General features: G+C 41.7%; 1 protein-coding gene and 1 pseudogene across 1 annotated transcript in view; one reads left to right on the top strand and one right to left on the bottom strand.

Annotated features, from left to right (window-relative positions):
* Positions 1-345: 345 nt before the first annotated feature.
* On the bottom strand, positions 346-2,427 carry LOC146378693 (uncharacterized; annotated as a pseudogene).
* A 7,513-nt stretch (positions 2,428-9,940) lies between these two features.
* alcama (activated leukocyte cell adhesion molecule a) overlaps positions 9,941-13,605 on the top strand; it is a 38,671-nt gene continuing 35,006 nt past the window's right edge. The window contains exon 1 of the mRNA XM_084941610.1: positions 9,941-10,204. Within this exon, the coding sequence (XP_084797736.1) occupies positions 10,147-10,204 (58 nt within the window). The 5' untranslated portion in view covers positions 9,941-10,146. The remainder of the gene's footprint in view (positions 10,205-13,605) is intronic.

Raw genomic sequence — 13,605 nt, 5'->3', positions numbered from 1 at the left:
AAGCAGGGACAATCGACTTAAGCACGGGTCTCTGCCAGCGAACACCTTTCAGAAAACGTATGGCAAGGGGATGTGCACCTGGTGTCACCCCGTCAAAGCCAATATGACAAGCAGATCTAGCTGCTAAAGAAACCTTAATTGTCGAAAATGAAAGGCCCTTATCCAGCAGCTCCTGCAGGAATGTCAAAACATCCACAATAGAGCACTGAAATGGGAAAGTGTGGCAGTCCTGGCACCATTGCTCGAAGGCTTGCCATTTGCAAGCGTACAAGCCTCTAGTAGATGAGGCCCTAGTGCTCTGAATTGTCACTATCACACTAGGTGGCAAACCCTTAGCAATCAAGTTTAACCTCTCAGTAGGTCAGCATGAAGGCGCCACAGATCCGGGTGCGTATGAACCACTTCTCCTCCTGCCTGAGAGAGGAGGTCCCTGTGGAGAGGAAGCTGCCAAGGACTGGCTGCTAGCAGGCTGATTATCTCGGCATACCACAATCTTGTGGGCCACCAAGGGGCCACTAGAATCAGAGAGAGAGACTGCCGACGCACTCTCTCTAGAACTGGAGATATCATTTCCACTGGGGGAAATGCATACAGGAGCACGTCTGGCCATTGGTGCGCTAGCGCATCCATGCCCAAGCGTGCATCGTGGTCGATTATGGAGAAGAACAGGGGGCAGTGAGTATTTACCCTGGAAGCTTACCCTGATTACCCTGAAAATCTGAGCCACTATTAAAGGGTGTAACCTCCATTCTCTCACCGGAGGACCCCCCCAGGAAAGAAGGTCCAGCCCCAGGTTCAGGTGGCCCTGGACATGGTTGGCTCATAGAGTCAGAAAAAGAACACTGCACCATAACAGCAGAGAGCGAGACAGCTTCAACAGAGGAAGAGAGCGTGTTCCTCCCTGCCTGTTTATCTAAGACACCACTGTTGAATTGTCCGTCCTGACTAAGACATACTAGCCCTCCAGGACTGGACGGAAATGTTTTAGAGCTAAGAACACTGCTAACAGCTCTAAGTGGTTTATGTGCAGCTCGCGCTGGGCTGCGGACCAGATCCCTCTCACTGATGCACTCTCGCACAGTGCTCCCCACCTTCTTAGGGAAGCATCTGTGGACACCACCTTACGAAAAAACACCCTCCAAATCCGAGAGCCCTGATGCAGCAGCCCGGGCTCCCTCCAATGCTAGCACGCAAGACGCGGTTACCCTCAGCCTCCTCTGGAGGTGACGCAATGCACACAGGTGGTGAGAGAGAGTCCAGCGTTGAAACGGTCTCATTTTTAACAGTCCAAGTGGCAATACGACTATCATAGATGCAATCATGCCCAACAACCGTAATATCGTCTGGAAACGTAGTCTGCGTCCCAGCTGAAACTGAGCGAGGCAGTGATGAAATGCGGCCACTCTGTGCTCCGACAAATATGCGCGGCTGGAAAGCGAGCATATTTCCAAACCGAGGAAAGAAATCTGCCGACTCGGGATTAGCGAGCTCTTTCGAAAGTTCACAGAGAACCCCAGTGTCTGAATGTGTGACAGAACCAGTGACAGCTGTGTCTCTGCCTGCTCTCTGGAGCAAGCAATGAGAGCCCAGTCGTCTAGGTAGGCTAAGATGCGGATGCGTCTCTCTCTGAGGGGCGCTAGCGCTGCTTCGGCACATTTCGCAAAGGTGCGAGGAGCGAGCGATAGCCCGAACGGCAGCACCAGGTATTTGTAGGCTACGCCCTTGAATGCAAACCTCAGAAACTGCCTGTGTTTCAGGTGTGTAGCCACATGAAAATAAGCATCTGTTAGATCGATTGTTGCAAACCAATCTCCCGGGCCAACTGCATTCAAGAGCTGTCGAGGGTTAGCATCTTGAACTTGTACGTTCTTAGATACGTGTTCAAGACTCGCAGGTCTAGGATAGGACGAAGCCCTCCCCCTTTTTTCGGAAAAACAAAATAACGGTTGTACCAACCTTTGTCTGTCTCCGAAGCAGGGACCACTCCACTATTGCTCTTTTCTGCAATAGCGCCTTTATTTCCTCTCTGATTATCATGGCTGCCTCGGGGCCGACAGTCGTGTTTACGACTCTCTGGAAACGAGGTGGCTTGACCCGGAACTGCAACCGGTAACTTCCTCCTAGGCGTCGGGTCAAAGTCTGGGAACATGGGAAGGCAGTTTTTAGCCGTTGCGGGCTGCAGTGGGAGGAAAAACCCACGAACCGTGACGGCTTCTGAGCTGGCGGAGGAGAGGGCCAGTCCACCTGCAGCTTCTCAGCAGCATGGCGAAACAGGGAGAAAAGAGAGGTGTCATTGTGGCCGACTGGCGCCACAGTGGCGGCACATTGGGCCAACAATGAGCTCTCCTGCTCGTCCTCCGACAAACCATGGATGTCCAGGCCGATGTCCAGCACGTCATCGTCTTCCTGGGGATGAACCTCCTGCATGGTCCTGTGTGCCAATTTTCAGCCAGATTTACTGTAATATTCTTCAGAAATTCAAGGAAACTTGTGTTCAGTTCAATACAGCCAATACAATAGAATTATGTCTATTTAAAAAAATCATTAAAAATCATCCTGAATAGTTGAGGTCCAACGTTCAACACATTTCTCTTCTGGGACACCTACTGTACCTCTGTACCAAGTTTCATCCAGATTTACTGTAAAATTCCTCAAAAATTAAAGGACATTTATATGCAATTCAATACAGCCAATACACTACAATTATGGAAATTTCAGAAATTCATTAAAAATCATCCTTAATAGTTGAGGTCCAACTTTCAACACATCCCTCCTCTGGGACACCTACTGTACCTCTGTACCAAATATCATCCAGATTTACTGTAATATTACTCAAAAATTAAAGGACATGTATATTGAATTCAATACACTTACTTAAATATTGCATCATATTCAAAAATTCATTAGAAATCATCCATAATAGTTGATGTCCAACTTTCAACACCGTCTTACTCTGGGCGACCTACTGTACCTCTGGGCCAAGTTACATCTCAATTCACTGTAATCTTTATCAAAATCAAAAAGTGCCAATTTTCAGCCAGATTTACTGTAATATTCTTCAGAAATTCAAGGAAACTTGTGTTCAGTTCAATACAGCCAATACAATAGAATTATGTCTATTTAAAAAAATCATTAAAAATCATCCTGAATAGTTGAGGTTCAACTTTCAACACATTCCTCCTCTGGGACACCTACTGTACCTGTGGGCCAGGTTTCATCTCAATCCACTGCATCAATAATTGTTTAATATTGATGGATCAAAAGTGCTGCGGAGAGAGTCATGACAGGGACTATAAAGAGACAACATATTTGCTTGTCTTCACTGAGTCGCTTTGAAATCCAGATTTTAATTTTGGAATATTAGGTGTACTTGTGGTTCCTATAGAATTTTAAGGTTCAACGGGAATCAGAGTCTTCATCTCTCAGGCCTCTCTTCTGTGGATGCAGCTCACATCATTCTGTACAATACGATAATTTTTAATTCTACAACTGTTTATAACCTGCATAGTTCACATTTCTGTATAGCTGTATATCTCATATTTCTGTATAGTTTTTTTTATTTCATATTCTGTATAGTTTTTCATATTTATATCCTTTTCATAGCCTGTACATAGCTTGTACTCACTACAGCCTGTACATACTTATAGTTATAGCATATTCATAACATACTTCATACCGTGTACATTGTAACATACCATAATAGACCCATTTCTGTAATATACTTACATACCTATATTATTGCTAATATATATTGTAATATATCTATATCATGGCTAAAGCACTTCTTGATAGATGCAAACTGCATTTCATTGCCTTGTACCTGTGACATGTGCAATGACAATAAAGTTGAATTCTATTCGAATCTATTCTATATTAATTCAGAAGACAAACACCCGTCTCTGCTTTTGAGATTAGCATTAAAACCCTCAGTTTTGACTAATAATACAGTTATAGTGGATCAGGTGACCCTGAATCTTCCCTTATTTGTGCTGCAATAAGCCTAGGCTCTTGCGGGCTTCCCATCATGAATTTTTTCCTTCTTTGCTCGTTCTGTGTTTATACACCTCTCTGCATTTAATCATTAGTTAGTATGTGTCTCTTGCACAGTGTATATGTTGTCCTGTCTCCTTTTCATCAACCTCAGCCAGTCACAGTAGATGGCTGTCTCTCCTTGAGCCTGTTTCTGCCAGATGTTTCTACCTCTTCAAATTGAGTTTTTCCTTCCCACTCACACTAAATGTTAGCTCATATGGGGTACTTAAATTGTTGGGGTTTTCTTTGTATTATTGTTGTGTTTTTACCCAACAACATAAAGTGTCTTTAGGTGACTGTTGTTGCGATTTGGTGCTGTATAAATAGAATAGAATAGAATCGAATTGAATAATGTACTTCAGACCGGGAGATGGCAAAAATGTATAAATAGGATGGCGATTAGGGGAATTGGAGACAGCTGTGTAACACAGCAGGGATACATTGGGAATAAGAAGACAGTGGAAGTAAGACTCAACACAAGAAAGAGACAAGAGGCAACCAAACTAAAACACAGACTAAGACACACGAGCTTGACACAGACAAAACCATAAACAGACATGAGGACAAGACTGGCTTTAACACTAGAGTGTTTTCACAAGTGTTCCATCCACTTGTGGAACGCTGAAGAAGAACTACACTTAAAAGCAATATGGAACTGAAAACAAAAGAATACATAATGTAAACATATCATCAAATAATCCAGGACTCACAAACAATGATATGATGAACAGAACTATAAAGAACAAAACTGAGAAATGCGTGGTAAACTGACCAAGAACTATGTCATCATGTCATTTTTTAATATCATAGTTAATGTGTCCTGATTTGTAGATAGTGCCATCTTACAAATACCAGGAAATCCAACTGTGTGACAAGCCAGAGTTGTTTGCCTACACACCCACTGACTAGAAAAAGGGTCCAGGACTCTTCAAGCTGGGATACAGGCATCAAAGAAAAAGGTTTAAACAGATAGAAAGTCATCAGGAAGGCATTGCCTGTTGTTGCTGCTGCTGTCAGACTTTTTAATTAATCCACTTGTGTCAGACACATATTGAACAGGAATAAACATGACTCACTGCACACTCTCACTTTGTATGCCACAATGTTTGCTTAGACACCTGTATGCTTATATTGTTTATTATATCCCAGAAACATTAATGTTAAAACTTGTGTTCCTATGTCTATATATAAGTTTATTTTCATATCTCTATATTAATCTATTTATAGCTCCATTCCCTCACTTCATTGTATACAATTGCTTTGTTCCTGCGTGAGAGCTATTTAAAGTGGTTTCACACACAGTGCCTCCAGATGAATACAGAGTAGTTTTGGACAGCAGAGGCTGGAGAATGGTATTGCTCTCTGTGTGAAAAATAACTACTTATTTGAAATGAAGATGAATGTATGTTGTCAAGGCAAAAAAAAAGTTTTTTCTTTTAAACAGTACATTGCATAATGAGAGTTGGCAGTTCATCTTGTAATTGGAAGGTTGCCGGTTTGAGCCCCGGCTCCCACAGTCTCGGTCGTTGTGTCCTTGGGCAAGACACTTCACCTACTGCCTACTGGTGTTGGCCACAGGGGCCGATGGCGCGATATGGCAGCCTTGCTTCTGTCAGTCTGCCCCGGGGCAGCTGTGGCTACAACTGTAGTTTGCCTCCACCCGTGTGTGAATGAATAGTGGAATTGTAAAGCGCTTTGAGGGCCTCAAAAAGCGCTATATAAATGGAATCCATTATTATTATTATTATTATTATTATTATTATTATTATTATAAGATTAGGGAAACCTGCAGTCAGCTGAGACTGCAGAAGTCACTTGGATGAGTGACGAAACTTTTCTCCCATTGAAAACGCTACGTCCAGATGAACAGAATCAACCTTTAGGGATGTAATTACCTGGATGATTGAGCATGCATCAAGACATTCTCCATGTTGTTTCTGAATTTAAGTCTTATTAATAGAAACTGAGGAAAGAATGTAATTTGTTTTTACACATCTTGATACTTGGATATGGGGATTAATAGGTAGTTATTTATATATTTTCATTATGTTCTGTATTTCAAACCGTAAATTAAGCTTGTTTGGTTATATTTTTTATTGCATTCTTTTAACTTTTAATAATAAGATTAGGGAAACCTGCAGTCAGCTGAGACTGCAGAAGTCACTTGGATGAGTGACGAAACTTTTCTCCCATTGAAAACGCTGCGTCCAGATGAACAGAATCAACCTTTAGGGATTTAATTACCTGGATGATTGAGCATGCATCAAGACATTCTCCATGTTGTTTCTGAATTCTTTGTCTCCTTATGAATAATGTATATAATTTTGAATAATTTCATGTAAATTTAAGTCTTATTAATAGAAACTGAGGAAAGAATGTAATTTGTTTTTACACATCTTGATACTTGGATATGGGGATTAATAGGTAGTTATTTATATATTTTCATTATGTTCTGTATTTCAAACCGTAAATTAAGCTTGTTTGGTTATATTTTTTATTGCATTCTTTTAACTTTTAATACATTTTTTGATAACATAAAAATAAATCTGAAAGATACCTGCATTTTTCAATACAAAATTCACAGATATTTTCAAAATTGATTTGGCATGCAGTGTTACATTGGTAAAGTATAATATATTGCATTAGAAACTTTCACAGGATCAGTACTGGACTATATCAAGTTCTGTATTGTAAATGTGACTGTGGACAAAAGCATTCGGGTTTTCCCAAACCAAAAACCCTGGATGACCAGCGAGGTCTGCACACTCCGCAAAGACCACAATGCCGACTTTAGGTCTGTTGACAGAGCTCTGTACAGGTCTGCTCGAGCTGACCCGAAAAGGGGTCCCACCGGTCCAGCAACAACACACAAGAGGTGTGGCAGGGAATAATAGACATCATAAACCACAGAGGCAGAACTGTGAAAACAGAAAACCTGAGTGTGCAGCTAGCAGAGGAAATAAACAGCTTCTTCGCCCGCTTTGAAACACCACAACAGCAGCATTCATCTGCCTCAGCCCTGCTCCCATCCTCATCCTCACCTGGTTCCTGCACCGCTCCATTCACTGTAACGGAGCACGATGTCAGATGTGTGTTCCTAGCAGTGAACCCCAGGAAGGCGGCCGGTCCAGACGGAATATGTGGTAAAGTGCTAAGACCATGTGCCCACCAGCTCACCCTCATCTTCACCAGAATCTTCAACCTCTCACTGGATGAAGCAGCCATCCCATCCTGTCTAAAATCAGCCACAATCATCCCAGTGCCAAAGAAGTCTCCCATCACCAGCCTGAACTATTATTGCCCTGTGGCCCTCACACCGGTAATCATGAAATGCTTTGAGAGACTAGTCCTTCAGCACACCAAGGATTACCTCCCCCCAGAATTCGACCCCCACCAGTTTGCATACCGCGCAAACAGATTCACAGAAGATGCCATCACCCTCCACTCGGTGCTGAGTCACCTAGAACAGCGGCAGAGCTACGCCAGAATGCTTCGTGGACTACAGCTCAGCCTTTAATGCAATCATCCCAGATATCCTCTGCTGACCTTCCACCACTCGCCCATTGAGAGCCTACTAACTTACTGCATCACAGTATGGCACGGCAGCTGCACTAAGGCGGATAGAGCCACCCCCCCAGCATGTTTGCAATGAGTAGGAGATGCTCTGTATCTCACTGTACAACTGTATAGTGACAAAGGTATTCAATTCTTTTCTAAAAATTGCTATAAACAGAGGAAGCCAAACTGATGAAAAGTGGTGAATATTTTTTTTTCAAATGACTATTTTTAGTGGATTTTTGATATAGAAGCAGAATGACAGAATGTTAAAAGAAGTTACTTTTAGTCACTCTAAGCTGGGCATTACGTTCTCTGGCTGTTCAAAGCCATGGAACTTTAGACTTTCCAAGCAAATAATGATGGCCATACTGATGTTCATTTTCATTTTTATGATGTTTCTATTTTTACATAATTCCTCCCACATAGCAAAATTTGTATGGCCCGGATCTGTCCCACACAATGTGCTTACACATGGCCTGCGTACCGCAAAGAATGACGGCCCTATGGTGGCCCAGATCTAGTTTACCAGAGGTGGCCCACACATGAGCCAGCACAAGGCAAGTTGCAGACACACTGCTGGCCCTGTGCTGGCCCAGAACAGTTTCAGCTCTGGCCCCAGATGTCAGCCTAATGTGTACCTTAGCCATGTAAGCCATGTAATAACAACATGTGCTGGAACATAATAGTGCAAAAGTAACATCACGAAACTCTGTTCAGACAGTGAATGGACTGATTCTTATATAGCGCTTTTTTACTCACCCATATTACTCAAAGTGCTCTATACAACGATGTCACATTCACCCAATCAGGCCAGATGTGGCATGCCATCACATAAACAGTGCCATCTTACCATGCCAGAAGTCAGCCAGCAGTGCCGGCTTGACACCAGATCCAGGCAAGACCCGTCTGCTATGTGGGATGACTTGTTCTTTTGGTGTTTTAGTTGTGGATTATGTTTGGGCTGTGTCTCTTGCCCTTTCAGTATTGTTTTCTTGTGCTTCTAAGTGTCCCTTTGTTTCTTTTTAGGTTATGTAGTATGGGTTAGAGATATTTTGTATGTTGTTTTTGTTTAATAAATCCGCCTTTTGGATTATTCCCTGATGTGCCTGAGTTCTGTTATTTAGTGTCACTTTGAAAGGCACACAGCCAGCATTGACATATAATTGTTCTTTCAATTTTTGATAAAGATTACAGTGAATTGAGATGTAACTTGGCCCAGAGGTACAGTAGGTCGCCCAGAGTAAGACGGTGTTGAAAGTTGGACATCAACTATTATGGATGATTTCTAATGAATTTTTGAATATGATGCAATATTTAAGTAAGTGTATTGAATTCAATATACATGTCCTTTAATTTTTGAGTAATATTACAGTAAATCTGGATGATATTTGGTACAGAGGTACAGTAGGTGTCCCAGAGGAGGGATGTGTTGAAAGTTGGACCTCAACTATTAAGGATGATTTTTAATGAATTTCTGAAATTTCCATAATTGTAGTGTATTGGCTGTATTGAATTGCATATAAATGTCCTTTAATTTTTGAGGAATTTTACAGTAAATCTGGATTAAACTTGGCACACAGGTACAGTAGGTGTCCCAGAGGAGGGATGTGTTGAAAGTTGGACCTCAACTACTAAGGATGATTTTTAATGAATTTCTGAAATTTCCATAATTGTATTGACTGTATTGGGCTGTTCCATTGTAATTTGTGTGCGCGCGTGCGCGTGTGACTGTTCACGCGCGTGCATGTGTGCGCGGGTCTAGGCTTTCAATCGGGATATAAAGCGAAAAGGCGCTACCGTAAAGACTGGTGTAAAAGCGCAAGGAAATTTATGCGGCGGAGAAGAAGCGGCTGGCTTGACCGCGGCTCACAAATGACGGCTCACTTTACCGCGGTTAAATATTTCGTGACTTGTAAGGAGCCAGGTGCAAATGCTGTCTCGTTGAACGGTATTTTAATCCATAGCGACCTTTATCTGCTTAATGTCATACTTTTGCAAGCCAAGCGATTCATTCATTTATGAAATTCCAATGTTGCAAGGACAATATGTATAATGCTTACCGTTTAATAAAGAACACTATCCTGAAATGCAAAAAATTCAAATTGCTGGATCGGCGGACAGAGACGCTTTCTCGCAAGTTAAGTAGATTTTTTAAGGCGTTTTTTTCCGAAGTCGCAAAAAGTATAACGTCACAACAAAGTGATTGCTCACTTGCAATGTTGAACCTGGAACAACATTTATTATGATGACGTGGGAACAACACCGACATGAGGATATCAGATCGTGTTACAGTCAACAATGAAGCAAAATCCCCTAAGACTCTCCTCCTCCTCCTCCCCCTGTCCTTTCGTCAGCTTTTCCGTATTCCACCTGCCCGGCCTCCCAGTTCAAAACGCATTTCGCTGGACTTTTCACTCTTAAACTGTCGTGAACAGCAGTGAGAAATCTGCCGACCATATTTGTAAACCTTGGTTTGATTTCCACTGGTCATTACTTGTCTTGCTGGTCATCCACCAACCCCACAAGCTACATATCTTTTTCTCTTTTTTCAAAACGATGGATACTGTCGCTTTACTTTTGCTGTTTGTGGTCAACGCTGGGACGCTGGTTCAAGGTAAGCTTCGCTAATAACGTAGTAGGAATACCTCCTAGCATGGTTAGACAGGTTAGAGTGCTGATGTTGATTTGGCACAAAAATACAATACAGACTAATGCAGTACTAATATTTCTTATAACTAAATGCCAGTTAGCGTAAAATACAAATAACTCACCAGCTGGGTGAGGAAACCGAGACATGCTCGTGACTGATTTTCAGCGTTGGGCTTCCCACTTTACCTTTTTTTTTAAAAAATAAAAGGGAACTATTTTATGTTAAGTGGGTAAAGCAAAGGAACCTATTTTGTGTGTGTTTGTGTATTGTTTGATATGCCCGAGTAGGTTAAGAAGAAGCCAGAAATACTTTTACATTTATGTCTTTTGGCATGTAAGTCAGGGAGGTCTTGAATTTTTGTACTATATAAGAATATATATATATATATATATGTATACCACTAGAGCATGAACAGTAGCTGAAATTAGAATCGGTGAAACTGAAACTGAAAATAAATGAGATCACTGCTAAACACACAAACATGAACACTATTCATATGATGCGTTGTAATACACTGGTATCACTTCTGCCCTGTGGTGTGTTAGGTAGTTTCCATCTTGAAATGACGTTAGCTTAAAGTCATTTGACAATTACAGGTGAGTGTGACTAAACAAGAAGTTAAACACTGTTTTTGGCCAAATCCCAGTGGGGGAGTAGCAGCTTTTAATATACAAAAAAAAAAAACCAGTTCCTCCCACACTGAAAAGAGGAAACTGGAGAAATCCAAACTGAATGGACTTGGACATCCAGGATATTGATAACGCAGTTGTACTGACAGCAGACTGACAACCTACACTTACTATAGTTGAACAGAGAGATCAATGTTGCCCTTTGGGGCCCTTATATGTGTGGGGGGTTTTGTTGTTTTTTTTTTTAAAATAACATCTTGGTCCATACTCCATACCAGCGAGGGATGGTAATATACCATTACTTCCTGGCGGTAATCCTAAGCCTCATGCAGCATGAACCTCTTTCTTTTTAAAGCTAAAAGCCACCTCTGTGCTTGTAAAACCATCTGTGGTACACTATGAGGCTTCACATGTGATATATGATGACTCTAACGCTGTCAAGCTGCTCAGAATTTCAGTGTTGTGAAACAGAAATGCTCCCTATGCTCATCCACGTGTTTACACAATCTTCTAGTGTTTCACATGTATATATTTTAGGCATATTACCAGTGAATTTTAGTCCCATGTCACAGAATATTAAGATCTTTTAGCCCTTAGAACTAAAGACATGATTTGGAGAAAGAGACTTTGTCCTATCTGTGATGGCACACAGATCCTTAGAGAGTAGAGTAGATAATTCTTCTATGTGGAGCTTGCTAATATTTATTTGCTTTATCAGAATCATGTTTATTACAGGAGCCAGTTGAGGTGGTTTGGGCATCTGATAAGGATGCCTCCTGGGTGCTTCTTTTGGTGAGGTGTTCCGGGCATGTCCCACCAGGAGAAGGGTCTGGGGCAGACCCAGGACACGCTGGAGGGATTATGTCTCTCGGCTGGCCTTGGTGTTCCCTCGGACAAGCTAGAAGAAGTGGCTGTTTAGGCTGCTGCCCCTGCAACCCGGCCCCGAATAAGCGGATGAAGATGGATGGATGTTTATTACAAATTTTAACATAATTAAGGATTTGTGTCTCATTTTTGCTAGGTAATCATTGATTATTGTTTTCAGCAAGTCTCACACACGTCTCCTGGGCAGTTCCAGCCCTTTTTTTATTGGCAAATCTCTCAATCTCCTCCAGATTTGATGGTCTTGTTGTGCGGACCTTGGTGTTCAGGTCAGACCACAGATTTTAAATCAGATTCAAGTGAGAGCTTTGTGCAGAACACACAGTACTTTGTTCACTTTGGTCTTCTGGAGTTATTTACTAGGAGCAAAATATGTTTTGGGTCATTGTTGTGTTGGAAGACAAAGTGACAACCCAGACCCAGTTTTGCACAAGTATATTTTTTTCTTCATAATTCCTTCACTTTGATGAAATTCCCAGTTCTGGATGCACTGAAGTATCTCCAAGTTTCACTGCTGGATGGTGTTCTTTCAGTTGCACACCTCTCCCTTTTTTCTCCAAACATAAGCAGCATCTGCAGCACAGCACTCCCAGCTGCTATGCACACTTTTGTGCTTTTGCATTTTTTATGCTTTTTTAGTGCAACACACTGATCACTTTCAGTCAGCAGGAACTGAGAGAAATTGGCCTCAGCCTGAACTTTATATTGGATAGGACCCAAAGTATCCCACCTGCGATTGTGAAACCACTGGGTGCTCTGTGGGTTATTGTCTACTAATTGTAACTGAATCCTGGCTCCATTTGCAAATCCCCGATGCCTCAGTGGAGCTACCAAAATCATCCGTGTTTTTTCGAACCGGAAGCTTTGGATAACTAGCTCCTGCCAAGAGCCTTCCTACCACATTTTGGATCAACTTAAGGCTTTTCAGGGAATTTTTAGGGCATCCTGATAATAATGAATTGCAGTAGTCCAGCCTACAAGTAATAAATGTGTGAACTAGTTTTTCAGCACCATTGAGAATGAGACAGGATGTTTTTAATTCTACAGGGGCTGTCATTTGATGCTTAGGTCACAGGCTGACAAACCTGAAAAACATGTGTGACTACATTTCTGCTACGCAGATTTTGTTTTGCTTTCAACCAGCATGGTGTCACATTTTGCATGCTGTGTGGAAAAGGCCTCTTTCTTTGTTAAATGATGGCTTTGCGCCTTTCGGTGAGTAAATAAGAGTTAAATGTTACCATTTATTGTGAAGATCTTAGAAAAAGTTGTGGCTAACCAGCTAATAGCTGTCTTGGACAAGTACAGTATTCTTGATTAGTTTCAATCTGGCCTTTGTAGAGCTTATTCCACTGAAACAGCTCTTAAGTGACATTTGATGTGAACTGATAATGGAGAATGTTCCGTTTTGCTGAGTTTAGAAGCTACCTCTGCTTTTAATACTGTTGACCATCATGTTTTGTTCAATAGGCTGAGATATTAGATGAGTGTATCTGGGTCTGCTTAGGCTATTTCTAAGTCCAGGTCTTCTTCCAGTTCTCTTATATATGGTGTGCCACAAGGTTCTGTTTGGGGTATCTGTTTCTGTTATCTGTTCCCTCTTCAGCAAATTTTGAGCATCTTTAAGGACATTTCTTATCACTGCTATGCAGATGACTTTCAGTTTATATCTGTTTTGAGTCCTAGGATGTTACTAAGCTGAAAAAGGAAATTATCCTGAATAGGTGATTAGACTCTAAAAGTTAGATGGCTGGTATCTTTTTCCAAAACCAACAAGTATAAAAAACTGAACCCTTGTTTGTGCCTCTGGCAAATTTGCACCTAACACAATCAAAATACTTGGTTACGTTGCCT

Source organism: Perissodus microlepis, chromosome 10 (assembly GCF_051167445.1).
Source record: "Perissodus microlepis isolate ML-2025 ecotype Zambia chromosome 10, ASM5116744v1, whole genome shotgun sequence".
In the NCBI taxonomy this organism is placed as follows: Eukaryota; Metazoa; Chordata; class Actinopteri; order Cichliformes; family Cichlidae; genus Perissodus; species Perissodus microlepis.
The sequence above is the reverse complement of the archived record's forward strand: the minus strand, read 5'-3'. Positions and strand labels throughout refer to the sequence as shown.